The 16,843-nt window shown below is 34.0% G+C and overlaps 2 protein-coding genes across 2 annotated transcripts; both read left to right on the forward strand.

Moving 5' to 3' along the window:
* Positions 1-6,133: 6,133 nt before the first annotated feature.
* Positions 6,134-8,010, forward strand: LOC134263534 (uncharacterized; the record flags this gene model as incomplete). The annotated part of the gene is made up of 3 exons (XM_062745907.1): positions 6,134-6,350; positions 6,922-7,037; positions 7,371-8,010. Coding segments are annotated over 3 exons (446 nt in total), but the record flags the coding sequence as incomplete, so codon positions are not given.
* A 450-nt stretch (positions 8,011-8,460) lies between these two features.
* On the forward strand, positions 8,461-10,736 carry LOC134263535 (toll-like receptor 4). The gene has a single exon (XM_062745908.1). It carries the CDS (start codon positions 8,461-8,463, stop codon positions 10,711-10,713), a length of 2,253 nt encoding a protein of 750 aa, XP_062601892.1. The 3' UTR covers positions 10,714-10,736.
* The last annotated feature ends 6,107 nt before the right edge of the window (positions 10,737-16,843 follow it).

The raw sequence follows: 16,843 nt of genomic DNA on the forward strand, positions 1-16,843 counted from the left end.
TGTAAAAAAAAATCCATTATGGACGATAAAAGAGCCCAGAAACATTGAGAATAAAAACTCCACTAAGACACCATGGGATATATAGGTATAGAAACTTATTGATATATCTGCTTTAGCGCTTTTCCTAACACATCGGTCAATATGAAAGATAGGGCGTTAAAACGACATCGCGATAATAGGATCTCCGTATCTTATTAATAATAGCATAAAGGTATATGTTCTATATACTAACTTTTAGGAATTTTTCTCTATTTTCAGACCCATTTCCAGAATGAATAATTTTTCTTGATTAAATCATTTAAATAAAATAAATATTTTTAAAAAGGATATTTTCTCTGCTTATAAAATATGTAAAAAATATAAAATATGTAAAAATGATTACCTTTACATGCTAATTTTGTACAAACAAAAATTTTCTTCCACGCACCCCACATTTGACTTTAAAATGTAATGGAATTATGGAATGCATAAATTTGTGTGAGATGAGCAAAAAACAAGATATACTGCCTTAAAATTGTAAAATACTCCGTTTTAAGTCATTATTTGCAGAATTGAATACAAAGTTTATATAATTAATGTTTTTAAGGATAATGTCCTTTTGCAAGTTTATCTGAATACCCTTTTTCAATGTGGATCGCTGTAAATTTTTTACTTGTAACCTAAAATATATCAAAATATGCAATAAAAAATTTTGCACCTATTTGACCTTTGACCTCCATTTTCGCTAGCAAGGTCAGTCGTGAGGTACCTAAGTAGTTCTAGTCGATTCCCTACAAAATGGTATGCATAATGTTTAGTTTACTCTTTGAATAAAAAAACTTATAAATTAATTTATAAGTATATGTCAAAAGGTCTGCAAAATTGATTAAAATGTGCCAGTAGAGAAAGGGTAAAGGTATGTGGGACATACTGAATTTGAGATATACAAAGGATAAAAAAATTGAACGACAGGTATTTTTTCAGCTAAAGGTCCTTGTTCCCCTTAAACTATTTGTATTTGTTATATCTGGTTGCTTTTTCCTTGTCGCTGATGCGTATAGTGCATAATATATATGTTCCTCGTGCTTTGAATTTAATTTAATTTTTCCTTCATTTGCGTTTTATATACCTTGTAACATAAGCTTCTGACCATATCTTATATGTGAGAAGACGTTTTGATTAGACCAATCCTGAACCTGGTGAAATGTTTATGTTAGAATTTTTTCTTTCTCTTGACATACATGTACCAGGAGCTGACGTTCGTCATTTTTGTTGAGTCCAAGTCAATCATTAAGACAAATCGAAGTAGACTTACTTTCTGTATGATTAAATGACGAGAAATACTTGGAAGTCTTACATGGCATGTCAAACTTTGTAATTATGGAAGGGAATTACCGCCAAAAGTCTATGTATCTTCCTTTTATTCTTATTCTACCTACTTCTTTATGCTTTGTTATCATTGTAATTATATGTCACTTTATTGTTTTCATATTCGTCTTTATTACATTACACTTGAGCTTTATTGTTTTTTATTTTGTCCTCATACTTCTCATGTTGCTTTATTCTTGTGAATACATTCTCATTTTTCTTTTAAGTTGATACTGTTTCTTAAAGGCAACTTTATCCCTTGATTATCTCGATTACGAACGTAATTTTGAACCACCACCGAATGAGGACGAATGCAAGTTGTCCAAATTGAGGGCCGCATTATAACGCTAGGTGCAGGGTGTTCGCTATACGAGTGTTGGTAAAAATAGGAGCAAACCCGGGCCGGGGTTATTAAAGATTTTTCAATTTTCTGCCTTAATACTTTATCAATCGAACTTAAATTTTCAAATTATGTTTGTTATAAATTCAGGTATGTACCAGATAATGCCATTTCCTCGGAAGACGGTAGGTTTTTCCCGGAACGATGACGACATTATGATGCTTCCTTCGGAAGACTATACAGTGAGACTCCCCCCGGGAAGTGTCAATATGTAGCTAGCCTTCCGTGGGGAAATCTGGCTGTATATAGCAATAGCAACCCCTCCCCCGAATATTTTTTTAATCGTAAAACAATGTTTATATGCTAACGTTTTCAGTTTTTGAAGGAAAGTTATCCGTCTCATATGAATAAATGTTTAAATGAAACCATTTTAATAGTGGTTAATAATTAAATTATTTTAACCATTTATTTTGACATAGATAATCTTCACGAGTACAAATGGGTAATGAATACCCCCCCCCCCGGTCCCGTGGATGCCCCTCCCCCCGGGTGCAATCGCCCGCGTAGCACTGTCGTTACAGCGTCTGCCCCCCGGTTCCGACGCCTATGCAATGTAGTCAATTAACATATTTATAAACATGTACTTAGTGGCATATGTACATATGAGTAATATTTGGTACTGAAAACAAGGTGACGACCCCCCCCCCCCCACCCCCCTTCACCACCACCAAATACAGAATTTTCAAGTTTTAAGATTTTTTGAAACTCTACTGGCTGATGTAAAATACGTTGCGTTCTAAAGATATTTTTTTCTTTATTAAAAAGTGCTATTTCAATGTAAAATATTAATGCATAAAAAAGACTGGGGAGTTTCTAGTATGCCTAAGGTGTTCCCTGGTTCCGACTTTGCCTACCCATAACACTTCTCACTCCTTTGCAAAGACCCGTCCCTAGAATCACACGCATGAGCAATTACTATCTGTCGTGAAATAAAGTTCAGTTTAGGGAGGTGGCGCACCCGCCCCCCCCCCCTAAAATTGTCAAAGTAAACATAAATCACAATCTCGTCTAGAAAATGTAAATATGCCTACTTGGTAGATCTAATTTTTACTCTACAAAATCTCTAGAACCCAGGGGCTTCCGGGGGTCTTGCCTCCTGAGCCCCCACCAGGGCTTTGCCCTTGGCCCACTGGGGGCCTCAAGGCGGCCCCCAGACACCTTGCTTACTTTTGGCGCCCCATCTAACTTCATTTCCTAGATCCACGCCTGGGAACGCCGTGAAAAACAACTCTATTTATAAATTCATAAAGGGGTATCTAGTATCAAAATATTTAACATTATTATGTCAATTAAACTGTTATACTGGAATTCAATTATCCAACAAATAACTTTAGTAGAGTGATATTTTTCAGGCGAGAGAACAGTGACGTAGCATCGATTTTGAAAATTCAAGCTATCCGCTGAAAACAACTTGACAAGCAAAAAAAAAAACAAAAAAAAAACAAAAAAAAAAAAACAAAACAAAAAAAAAACCCCAGGAAATTTCTAAACTTGAATATACATAGGCGTCGATCGGAACCGGGGAGAGGGCTTAGCCCCCACTTTTTTCAAAAGTTAAACTTAGTATAGACATTGAACATTACTGCGTAGGTTTAGCCCCCCCCCCCTTTCCATGGACACGATGCAGTAGGCCTATAGGTTTAAAATGTGGAAAGTGGTGGTGTTTTGAACAAAAAATTGGCACTGTAATTTGACACCCATCACCACCATACACACACGAAATAGGATTTTGTGTTTGGACAAAGAACATTTCTCTCTCTCTCTCTTTTTATTTTGCTTGTCATGTTTTTTTTTTTTTTGAAGGTCTAAAAAATATTTCTTACGCTTAGCCCCCCCCCCCGGCCCCAATTTTCAATTTGCTTCCGACGCCAATGAAATCATATTAAGGGGGCGGTGTGAGTTTTGGGTTAAATTCAAATTCATATATAGTATCAAATTTAAATGTACTATACTACATTAACCTTATTTGACCCAAGTGGGTCGGACTTTTAATGAACATTACCGGTATGTAAAGTTATGTCTGAAAAAAAGAGGCCGCTATTCCTGTGTGCCCAGAGAAAATAAATATTATATGGAGTTTCCATCATTGTATCGGGTGATCGGATTCGGCCTTCAGATATTCGATTGAATAAGTATTAAGGCAGAAAATTGAAAAATCTTAAATAACCCCGGCCCGGGTTTGCTGACCTAGTTTTACCAACACTCGTAGCGAACACCCCTGCCACCTAGCGTTATAATGCGGCACTAAATTTTGACAACTTGTATTCGTCTTCATTGAATATGCTTCATTCTTTGTGTGATTGAATTCACGTATGTAATTGAGATAATCATTTAAGAAACTGTATCGATTTAAAAGGAAGTAAAATGAATAAAGCAACATAGAAGTAAGGGCAAAATGAAGAAGGATAAAAGTCAAAGTGAAATGTAATAAAGACGAATACGAAAACAATAAAGTGACATATAATTACAATAATAACAAAGCATAAAGAAGTAGGCAGAATAAGAATAAAAGCAAGATACATAGAATTTTGGCGGTAATTCCCTTCCATAACGTTCTACAGTCTTCGTACACGTACGTACATATTTATAAATTATCCCCTTGAATACACTATAAATTCTTAACGTACAATTATAACTGCAAACTTTTTTTGTTCAGAAGTTTAATTGATTTACGTACATCTTCATGTTTCAGGGACGTAGTATCAGGGGGGGGCCAGGGGGGGCCTGGCCCCCCCACTTTTTTCTCCAACATTACTTTTACTATAGTAAATGTTCATTGAAAGGATGGTTGCCCCCCCCCCCACTTTTAACCATAGTATAGTGAAAAGAAGGAATTGTAGGGAAAAAATTGGAAGTGAAAGTAACTTGGGTCTGAAAAAGTTGGCCACTACCCCCCCCCCCCCCCCCCCCCCCCCCACCCCCCCCACCCCCCACGAAATAGGATTTTCGAGTTTGGGCAACTTTTAAAATTTTCCGTTTTTTTTTTTTTTTTTTTTTTTTTGCTTGTCAACATTTTCAGGTAAGTAAACAAAAAATTTCTCTGGTTGCCCCCCCCCACTTTCAAAAACGATGCTACGTGCCTGTGTTTTTACATATAAAACCACAATTTTAACCACAGAGATGCACAGGTCTATGAGTAGTGTAAAGCTCGTACTTATCCTCGGATTATAGTGAAAATGGAGGCGGGGTGGGGATTCATCTTCTCTCGTGTCTGCTTTCCATTCCTTTACATCTCCTATTTTCCTTTCCCTATGCATCCTTATTCATCACGCACCCTTTTTTACTTCTCTGTTTGTCCTCCACCTCCCTTTTTTCTTGTTAGTATTAATGCAATGATGCTCAGATTGCGGAATAGTCGGGCTGAAAAAGTTAGTTTTACAAATAAGACATTAAGACGAACAGTCTATAATCTATTCCTGAGCACATTTTGTACTCTTTGTTTATAGTATTTTAAGGTGACTTTATCTTCTGAATGTCACACTAATGGTTATCTTATAAGAATGAAAAAAAGGTCAAAGTTGTGGAACAGACACAGGCACCTGAGGTTACTTATTTTTCTCCTAATAAAAAAATATATTCCCCTACCTATTTATTATTGGGTATTTTTTTCTTATTTAAAGAAAAATAAGTAGTGGCAGGTGCCTGTGGGAACAGAGTACGAACTTTTTTTTTTTTTTTTTAGAAATCTGTGAACGTGGAATAAAACACGGACCCTAGAAGTTCCAATACTAGTAGTAAAATCATGGCGTGTAAGACCTGGGTATTGATTCGTTAAACGGACAAATCCGGTAGATTTCTTTTAGATCGATCTGTCCGTTATCTTTAACATTTTTATTCACCTTTAGGAAAGAAAATAAAATAAAACTGAAAGTATGATCCATTTTCCTAGAAAGGAATGTTGAAGATTAGGCTATACTTTAAGGATTTTCAAAAATTAGGATGTAGAAATGCAAAGGATAGTTAGCAGCAACCTTTCCTCTTTGTCCTTCCCTTTCCAGTCAGGCTTAATAAATAAACATGACAGTGTCCTTCTATAATTTAATCTTGTAAGAAATCATGTACCTTTGGGAGAGGACGGAATGTGCTACGATCTTTTATAAAAGCAAAACATAACCTTGTGATCATTTTGCATGTACAGTAAAAGCAGGAAGAAACATATATTTTAGATATGCCTCATATAAATTTTATATTCTATTGAATATGTTTTAATCAAAATGTTTTTAACACTCGTGATGCAGGTATATGATTGGGGTTTTTTTTTTAAGTTTAAATACTTTACATTAATTTTTAGACCCTAATTACTAGCTTACAGAGTTAATTTGCATTCTTTAAATGTGTTAGTTCAGATGACTGAATATATTCTTTTTCAATAATATTCTGTTAAAGAGGGTTCGAACAGTCATTTTTTATTTGTTATAGGACAAGTTGAATGTGGTGAGTGCTGCAAAATATACAATATCCTGAACAGTAATACCAAAGAAACCTGGTGCAGTGACTATTGCTGTAAAGCATTAGGGACCACTTACTGCTGCAGTGAGAGCTACTTACAGGCACCGGAAGAAGACCGACTTCCGTTTTGTGCTGCGTGGTTCAGCGATTTTGTGTAAGCATATGCTTTAATAAAAATATATTTTGTTCTTATATTTTGAAAATCGTTTCATAAATCAATGCTTCAAAGTCTGGCGTGTCCCAATTTTAATGAGATGTCCATAAAAAATATATTTAATTTGCAATATAAATTGTTCACGGAAAAGGTGCGATCAATTAACAATTTTTTTTTTTTTTTTTTTAAAGCTATATCTAATTTGCACGGACAGGGTATCATATGCAAGTCTGCACTGCAACTAAATCAGGTTTATATCCAACTTGCATACACACAAGCAGGTGACATGGAAACCAGCGCAAAATTTGTTTAAGAGGAAATTATATAGGTTTTTTAAAATTAATATCTTTGTTTTGCCCTTAAAAGTAAGCTTTTGTTCTGAAAACGTGAATTTAACAGGGAAACTAAAACTTTGGTTTAACCGATAAGATATTGAGTCATAATCCAAAGGTCTTAGCTGTAAGTTACAGATACGGTTTATCGTGGCGGATTCTGAAGTTTACATGCATTTTCTATCAATAGATAGCATTACTACTGCAGTTGACTATTTCATTACTTTCTTGTCCCATAGGTGGGTACCCATCATAGTGGTAATCGGCATTGTTGCGCTGTGCGTGGGTTGCTGTATCTGCTGTTGCAGGAGCAGGGGTGGTCGAGGAACCGTCATAATCCAAGGGCAACCAACAGGTAAAATTAGTATAATCCCGTTAAAGAGTCATGCAAACTTCTACGTGAAAAATTGTTAATTCGCTACTTAAATTCATTAATTGATTTATTTATTTTTAAACAAAGCTTAAATTTCTAAAATTTTATGGGAAAAAAATTGCATACATATACGTATAACAATAATTCTAATATGCTGATACCTTCAATGTAGATTTTTACTATAGTGATTAAGTTATTATCTACAGATTTCTACCTCTTATATCACCTTATTGTTATTTTATCATTTAAAGTCAGCTGGGCGTTTTTCAAGTCTCATAGGTTTTATATAGTAAAAAAAAATCTTCAACATTTCAGGTGGTACGACCGTGGTTTCTTCTCAGCAGACGGTGATGCACCCGATGGCTGCACCCTCCCCGTACCCTGTTGTCGCCCCGTCGCCATACAACGCAGGATATGACCAGCATTGACCCAGAAATTGCAGTGTGCTTATGTTGAAGTAATTTCTATGCTTAAGAACCTATGACCCGCTGCAAAGGGAGTTAACTCGAAAATTATTCCTTTAGCATCCTCGGAGATGCAATTTTGATATTTCAAAAATTGTAATAAATACATGATATATATACAAAATTTGATTGAAAATTCTTTATCTCCTTTATTATTTTTTTTTTTTGGAAATTGTAATCGAAAAAATTCTATTTAAGTAAACAGAGGGGTTTTTTTCTCTGGAGATTTTTCTGACTTTTTATTCTGTTTCATGTATATTTTCACTTGATTTGTTGCAACATTCAAGTCGTAATTATCAAAGACTAACTTTATAAATAATGGTCTTGTTAATTCATAATTTTGTATAATGTATTTACATTCATTTTCTGCTAATTTACTTTAATTAAATCCTTTTCAGTACATAATTCAGAGATATTTTATTGGAAATCATCAATATTGTCTTCATAAAGTATAATGAGATTAACCTTGTCATAACATTCTTGTGTACATTTTTAATCTACATTTTTTTTTACAGTAAGTTAAGATTTTCAGATTACGCTTACTACACGTTAGGCGTATGACGTCGCGTCAAAATTCTTCGTAAAATCTCCACGTTCTGTTTTTAAAGGTACAGCATTGAGCGTTATTTTTCCAATACATACTTTTGAGTGAGGTATATAAATTAAATATCATTTAATTCTAAAAATTCTAAGCTCTTTAAAATGTTTTGAACGGAGCAGGTCTGACATCCAGCATTTTTTGGCCAATACCGTACTTTGTTCTTTCCGCCGAATATTTAACGCGCTAGATCTAATACATTTACAAGATGATTTTTAGATGGGTGAATGATAAGCAGAGAAAAAAAAAACTAAACTACCTTTCTAAACTTAGAGCTCTAAGCACACTTCAGATGATATATGAAACCCCAATTCAATATGTCTGTTTATTTTATAATTGTAGAATGGTGAAATTTGTACTAAACGGACTGGGATTTTTTGCAATTACCACATTGTTACAAGTGCATGCATTTGATTGTTCGTCAGAACAACTCTGTGTGTGTCATAACATTAAGGGACAAATATGGGCAAATTGTAAACGCCTCCAGCTGGTGACAGCACCGTCATTTAGCAGTGACGTCATAGGAATCAATCTGGCTGACAACAGACTCCCAAGTTTTCCGATCAGTCTTCCTGTAAACATTTTATATCTCGATGTATCGAAAAATTTTATTGTTAACGTAACAGAAGACACACTGAACCGATATGGTAGTCTGAGAAATTTAAGTATTTCGGAAAATTTGCTTCATGTGATCGAAGTGGGTTCCTTTGCAAATTCTTCAAATTTAGTTCATCTTGACATTTCCGGTAATCAGGAACTGACTTTGGAGGTGATAGCCAACATATCGAGTGATTTAAGAAATTCTACTTCTATTCGAGTTTTAAATTTTGAGAAACTACAATGTACATATGGAGTGAGTTTCATTATTAAAAGACGTCACATTACTTTCCTGAAGTATACCCATTTAGAGGAACTGAACCTTGCTTCCAATCGAATCAACAGCCTAGAATTGGGTGTTCTAACCGAGTTACCAAAGTCACTAAAATATCTTAATCTAGCCAATAACGTACTTAGTTTTGGATTTTATCTGCTAGAATTCGGCGACTTATCTAATATTATTACCATCAATGCGAGTTTTCAGTCCTCCTTTCATCAAATAAGACTTAAAGATTTTTCCACAAGCTGCAAAGATACAAAGCAGGAATGTGCAAATTTAATAGAAAACCAACATGGGGAAACGACAGTCAAAAAGCGATTAAAGTTACCTTTACTTACACAAGTAAATGTAACAGTCTTTCTTCCACCTAACTTAAAAACGTTATATTTTCACGATAATCTGTACAAAATGACTCTCCAAAATTTCGTTTTCAAAACTATTAAAACACCTGAACTGTCAAGAGTTTATTTTCAAAACAACATAATATATGAACTAAATGGTCCCATTACCGGCATAGAAAGTGTCATTCATGCAGATTTCTCTAATAATTTTTGTAGCTATATTTCGCCAGGGTTTTTCAAAGATTTGAAAAATTTATCTTATATCGATCTTTCAAATAATGCTCTAGGTGAGAATCTGGAAAACGATGTTGAGGGAGAAATTTTTCAGAATCTGTTTATGTTGAAAACTTTAAACCTAACACGAAACAGAATTGTACGACTTCCTAGTAAAGTATTTTGGAACCTCAAACAACTGGAAAATCTTAACCTCAGTTTTAATTCATTGAGTAAGTTTACAGTGCCAGTCAGTCACATGAATCATTTATCTCATCTTGACCTCTCCAATAACCAGATATCATCCTTGAGTAGAGAAATCAGAGACATGTTAGATGCAATTTCCCAAAAGAACATTCTGTCATTGAACTTGAAGGGCAACGAACTGAGATGCAACTGTGAGAACTTGGATTTTGTGAAATGGATTATAAGTTCAAAGAATATTAATTTTCTTCATTTGGATGAATATGTGTGCTCTTCTTCAAATTCCTCAGGAATTCCATTCTCAGAGATCGAAAACCGTCTTCAGATGTTGGAAAAACAGTGTTCCTCGTACACTCTTATTATCGTCATCATGACGTCATTAACAATCGTTGTCTTGACAACCACCATTAGCCGTATTCTTTACAGATATAGATGGAAACTGAGGTATATGTATTATGTGGCGAGAGAAAATTATAAAATTAATGTTCACAGACCAGATGCCCTACCAAACGCTTCGTATCACTTTGATGCATTCGTTTCTTATGCTGATGACGACAGAATATTTGTCATCAACCTCGTGAAGCACTTGGAAAGGGAATTCAATTTAAGGTTGTGTATACATCAACGTGATTTCATCCCGGGAACAGGGATAGCAGACAATATCACCAATGCCATTCATAATAGCAGGAAAACCTTCTGTATTATTACGTCACATTTTCTAGATTCATACTGGTGCATGTTTGAACTAAACATGGCACGCATGGAGGCAATCTATTCCCGAAACGGTGAAAATATTTTGTTTTTGGTTGCGCTAGAGAAAGACGTAATGAAAAAATTACCATTTTCATTCATGGATTTGATCGAATCAAAATCGTACATAGAATTCCCGGAGGATGGGGACGATGAGGAAGTAACAGCTTTTAGATCCAAACTGGCAGATACACTCAGACATTCGGTTTAGTTCTTTTAAAGGCTTTAGTTTATAAAAAAAAAATCATGATTTCGGGCTTGTACATAATCGACAGTATTTTCAGAATCAGAATGTTACTGAAATAGTGATCAGTAATCCGATGCTAGATATTGGACGTCATTACAGAAAATTTACAATATATATTTTAGGACTTATTACTTCATCATTGTTCTGTAAACACATGTTGTATTTCTATTTTCTTTAATATCATGTGTTGAGAACTTTATCATTCGCACAATTCCTCGCTTCAAGTTCAAATTGATAGAATGTTTGTTTGTGAGAATTCTTGCCACATGAAATGAATGATTGATTTGAGCTAGAAGGTCCTATTGAAATACTCGTATTCCCAAATTTAAGTGTCAATTTTTTTAAAAAATAGTTGTTCTGGCTAATGTAAAGATGGACCCCCCTCCTTGGCTTGTCATTTGACTTTTTAACAGTGCTTTCGTACATTATACAATTATGGATTTCAAAGAAACCTAGCTAGCATCTAAGTTATACTTAAAAAAAAAAGAACATGAAAAAAAAATTCATGTTGACCACATCCATATTAATTCCATTCAAGTTAATATTTGTGTACACAAGGGTATACGTGTATATAGCATGAAAGAGACTTTTTGATCCTATTTCCTCGATTTAAAACAATACTAACGCTCTTTTTCATAAACCTATACAGTTATTTTTTCATAAATATTGGAAACATAAAGTTATCCGCTTATCTATAAATGATAATCTTAAGACACATGGCTTTTCTCCCAGCTACCGGAAAAGTGCTCGGAAATTTTGGCTGCTTTTGTTTTTTTGTTTTTCTTTTCTTTTTTTTTTTTTTTTTTTTTTGCATTTTAATACTATTTTAACGCCTTTTATGTCAACGTACAAAGTGTTTCACGGGACGAGTAAATTTTAAATCAGGCATCGGGAAATTCTTATCAGCACTTTTCAGGTAAAGGAAATTGTCTTCAACATAAAAAAACCCGAAACAATTCCATTGTGAAGAATCATTCTTATATTTACAGACACTGGTCTGAGTTCTTTTGAGTTCGTCCATTTATATACACCATTACATGGATTTTTTTTTCTTGATACATTTATCTATAAAAACGTTCGTTCTTTGGAATATTCACATCTTCATTACATGATTCAGAATTATTTCAGTCTAATTACCTTTTACTATATATCTTTTAAAATACTCTTCATGCACTAGGTCCATTTTTCAATGATTTAAATCAGAAAAGGTTGCATAATTATTAGTTAGTAACATGTTCTTATTAAATTTTGTTAATAATATATGCACCAGATGTTACAGTAAAAAAAAGGAATATTTATCATGACAAGTAAAGTTACTTGTACTCAGAAAATGTATATATGACAGTTAAGAGTATCAAATTTCATGTCATTTCACAAACAATCAGGTAGTCTATTTGTCGAGATAATTTATTATTAGAATATTTCCAGTCCTTTTGTCTCCAGTAACAAGATGATGGTCAGTATCTACATGTATACTCAATCCTCCAGCGCAAGGGTAATTTATATAACAAATAAATTACCATCACTGTCCGTGATGTGGACTACATTGTTTGAGCTGTCGCATATCAGTATTTGAGTATTTACATCGGTAGCAGTGTGTAATGGTTTAAATTCTTTGTAGGTTGATTGATTGTTGAGGTTGCCCTGATACTTAAATCTTAATCCCCTAGACAAATCTACCACGACAATAACCCGTCCGAAAATATCAGCAAAACAGATATTATCACTACCATTCTCAGTCAATGGAAGCATCGTTTCAGCACCAGAAAACGCAAAGATTGTCCCTGACTGTCATACTGTATCTTCTGAATCTCTTTGGTCCCTGAGTATCGAACGACTTTACTTTGTCTATAATCATCAGAGCGCATGCTCCCCATAAGGCTAAGTTTGGAAGCTAAAATGAGCTGCGAGCACGCTCAAAAATATAAAATTGCTGCAATTGTGTTATTCTCTAGTTTCATTTAATATATCTACTAATTTTCTATTTTATTTTATTTTAATTAATCCATGGATTTTTATTTACTGAATCAAAAACTAAATATAAAGCTTTCTTCTTTAATGTTGCAAAGGAAAGTTTGTGTAAATAACTTTTACACAATAAATAAATAAATATTAGGACTTAATTCATCTGTCCTTAACTGGCAACAGCACTATTTCAAGTCCTTCTTGTTTTTAAACCTCAGAAAAACACTGAATATTACAGTTGAGGTCTTACATCTAAAAATATATAAGTGGAAACGAGTTTCTTCGACATACTTATGTAAGCATGTTAAATGCCACTCTTTTACCTTGTGTACATCTTTAAGGGAAATCCATCATTGTTTGTTCATAAATATATTTTTATGAGCAAATAACAACGTTCTCTAGAAAAAAAAATCATACAATATTTGTCAATTGTAGAAAAATTACACGTAATAAATTTGTGTACAGACTGCATACTTGGTTTATTATTCTGTTAGCCAAATGTGGTTGGGACATAGATGAAATATATCCCTGCTATCGTAATTGAAGATAAGGGGATATAATTTTTGTCCTGTCCGTCTGTCTGTCTGCTTGTCTGTTTTGTTGCTTGTCAAAAAAGCAAAAACAATCTTTAACCTTGTCCATAACTTAAAGTTGGGTGGGGCTGTGGTTTTCGTACTTCACAGGTGTATTTCTTGTGGCAATACCTTTCTTTTGTTACAACCAAATTTGACCTCGTTACCATTACCATAAAGTTTGACTCACTTTTGCAAAAAATGCTTAACTTTAACCAGATAAAACCGGGGCCCTGTCCTTTGGCCGGGCCAATTTCACAGTTTTGATAAAAGGTCAATTATTCATTTTAGTCTGCTTGCGAGATGTCGAGAAAGTTCTTTGAGCAGAGCTCAATAGAAAGCTATAACAAAGTTACCGTCTAAAATATGTGTTAAAAGACATTACGCCGTGTTGAAAGATAAGTGTTATAAGGATTGCTTGCTGCTTTCTTTTTGTGTTATTAGAATTAAAAAAAAATAGGTTATTTAAGATTACAGAGCTCACCTTAACGAATGTTTTCTTAACGTCAGGCGAAGTCCGACAATAAACTAACATTTTAGAAGTTTACAACCCAAATTTGATCTGATAGGGCTTGCAGTTACTTGGAAATAAAACTATCCAAAAACTTTAAACAAGTCGCCCATCAAGAACATGTAATTCAAATCCAGCATCTGAAGAATATGTTTGAGAGAGTTCATCCCTTGATGCATCATTTATGCAAATTTGGTTGATATAAGCCTTAAAGATTCTTGGTGTAAAATTATATTTTTTATCTGGTCCTGTTTTTGGAAAATGCATGTGGGATCGAGCATCCGAAGCAAGTCTGTCAGTGTGCATCCTTCGATGTTTTATCCATGTAAATTGGTCATCATATGGCCCATAGTTACTTGGAAATGGTACCTGAACCAAAACATTAAGCTGTAATGTAGGTCAGATTCAGCATCTAAAGCAATTCTTTCAGTGTGCATCATTAAATGTATTATCCATGCAAGTCTGGTCATCACAGGGCTCATACTTACTTGGATATGAGAACTGCACAAAAATGTTAACCTGTTCACTCATCCGAACCAAGTCTGGTTGTATTCATCATTAGATTTTACATCCATGCAATTTTTGGCATCATAGGGTGTATATTTACTTGGAAATAAGACCCTCACCAAAAACTGCACCAAAAATGTTAATCTGCTCCAAAAATATTAACATGGTCATTCCTTTGCTGAAATTGCAGCATTTGAAACCTCATCTTGTACAATGAAACACACTAGAAGCATGTTCAATGCATGTATGATCAATATAGGGCATAGAACTAATTACAAAGACAAAAACCCCCAAAATCGACGTCGAGGGTATTGCATAAGCTACCTCCCCCCCCCCAACTTCGTTGAGGCGAGTTAAAAACACTAACTACGATCAATAATATTCAACATCTCTTGATACTTTATGTTTATTTCATAAAAAAATAATTAACAAACTTTTCAGTATTTACAAGTGCTGAAAGAAATAAACGGTATACATTCTCAATGTTTTGTTAATACAAAAAAAATTAAAGTTATAGAAAGTTATAGAAAAAATCTTGGTTAACACTCGTAACTTTTTAGCAAATCTTATATCAAATAAAGGTGGAACTGACGAGTATTGTTCCTTTACTAAAAGTTTTAACTGTTTGATTTTAGTATTTCCCCAAGTCTAGATACAAAGACTGTACAATCGCCCGATTTCTCTCCATCCGGGTATTCCAGATATGACTCACTCTTAACTAGGTCCATCAGATAGAAAGGCATATTTTTCATGGCTTTTTTCCCTAAGATTGTTAGAAACAAAACGTTTCTGCCGTTACGAGAATAAATGGTGTCCATTCTTGCCATGTTTAATTCAAACATGCGCCAATATGAGTCTAAAAATAGTGATGTCATAATGCAGACAGTTCGTCTGCTACAGTAAATGGCGTTCGCGATATTATCCATTATACTTGTACCTGGAATAAAATCTCTATGATGCAAACAAAGTCGCAAGTCATATTCCTTTTCAATCTTTTTTACAAGTTTAACGACAAAGTCCCTGTTTTGATCAGCGTATGAAATGAAGCCATCAAAGCGGTAAGAACCTTGATTGATGTCATCATCTTCAGCATTGTGACCCTGATATTTTTCCTTAGCGACATAATACATATATCTGAGTTTCCATCTATATCTAAATACGATTCGACTCACTGTCGTTGTTAAAGAAACAAGTATCATTGACGTCATCTTTACAATTATGAGTGTAAACGAAGAACATTTTTTCTCCATTTTCTGAAGTAAATTTTCGATGTCAGTCAACGGATAGTCTCAAAGTTGTTCAAATTCACACGTGTAATTTTCTAACATCAAAAACTTTGTCTTTGAATAATGAAGCCACTTTACAAAATCCAGATTATCGCAAGAGTTTTAGTGGGTTTCCCAACAAATTGACATGAACTTCTTTGTCCTTTGAAATTGTATTTAAGGCTTATATGATAGATGGTCTCATGAAGGACAATTGATTGAAAGATAGATCTAGTACTGCAAGATTTTTCATATAATTAATTTGAACTGTAAATTCATTAAAAGAATTAAAACTTACATTTATATTTTCCATCATATCCATTCGTTGGAAAGCATGATCAGAAAGTCTATATATTCTGTTGAAAGATAAGTCTAGAGACTTCAATTGGGTTTGATATAAAAATATTTCTCCATTCTTATCTTGATCAAAAACTTTTCCTAGTACATTATTGGAAAGATTCAACCACTCGATACCGGTAAAGGGTTTCAAAAAATCTTTTGAAATATTACCACAAAATATACTGGAAAAGTCAACAAAACGAACATTTTGAATCTCAATAAGTGGACCAATTAGTTCATAGATAATATTTCTCTGCGCATATAAATGTGTTAATTTATTTCTCGGTCCAATCGGAACTTTAGGGATGGACATTTTATACAAATTGTCATGATAATAAATGGTCCGTAAGTTAGGAGGAAAGTATATGGTTAAGTTAGTAGAACTATCAAGAAACTCAAATATGTATTCAGCAAAAGAATTCTCATTTTTGGTATCACTGTCCTTGTTCTTGCTTAATGCAGAAGATCCCAATTGAACCCTTTGAGATTTTCTGGTGTCACTGCAGTTTTCGAAAAAGTCGCCTACCATTATCACCTGATGAAAAAAGGACTGATAACTCAGGTTCAGTATATCCAAGCTATGCAGAACAGCAAATTCCATTATGTAAAGGCCAAATCCCAACACGTTATCTCCCAAATTCAGGACTCGAAGTGATTTTGGAAGTGTAGTTAAAACACCACTTTGATAACTATTAATCCTGTTTGATGCTAAGTTCAATTCCAGTAGATTTGTATTTTTTTTGAATATGCATTATGATATATTTTAAGATCTTGACTGACCCCATAAATGCACTGTAGTTTTTCAAAGTTCATCGTTTTTATTTGTGAATCTTTCAAATCATATGATATATTAGTAATGGCTTCAATGGTAATTATATTATTGTTCGAAATGTCAAGATGTTCAAGATTTGAGTGTTTGTGAAAAGTACCATTCC

The sequence above is a fragment of the Saccostrea cucullata genome, unplaced genomic scaffold (genome assembly GCF_032062105.1).
Source record: "Saccostrea cucullata isolate Sc308-1 unplaced genomic scaffold, CSIRO_AGI_Scuc_v1 ctg15413, whole genome shotgun sequence".
NCBI classification, from domain to species: domain Eukaryota; kingdom Metazoa; phylum Mollusca; class Bivalvia; order Ostreida; family Ostreidae; genus Saccostrea; species Saccostrea cuccullata.

What these genes read in the sequence shown, in the direction of transcription:
- LOC134263535 (XM_062745908.1), top strand. Translation starts at nt 8,461, where the DNA reads ATGGTGAAATTTGTACTAAACGGACTGGGATTTTTTGCAATTACCACA.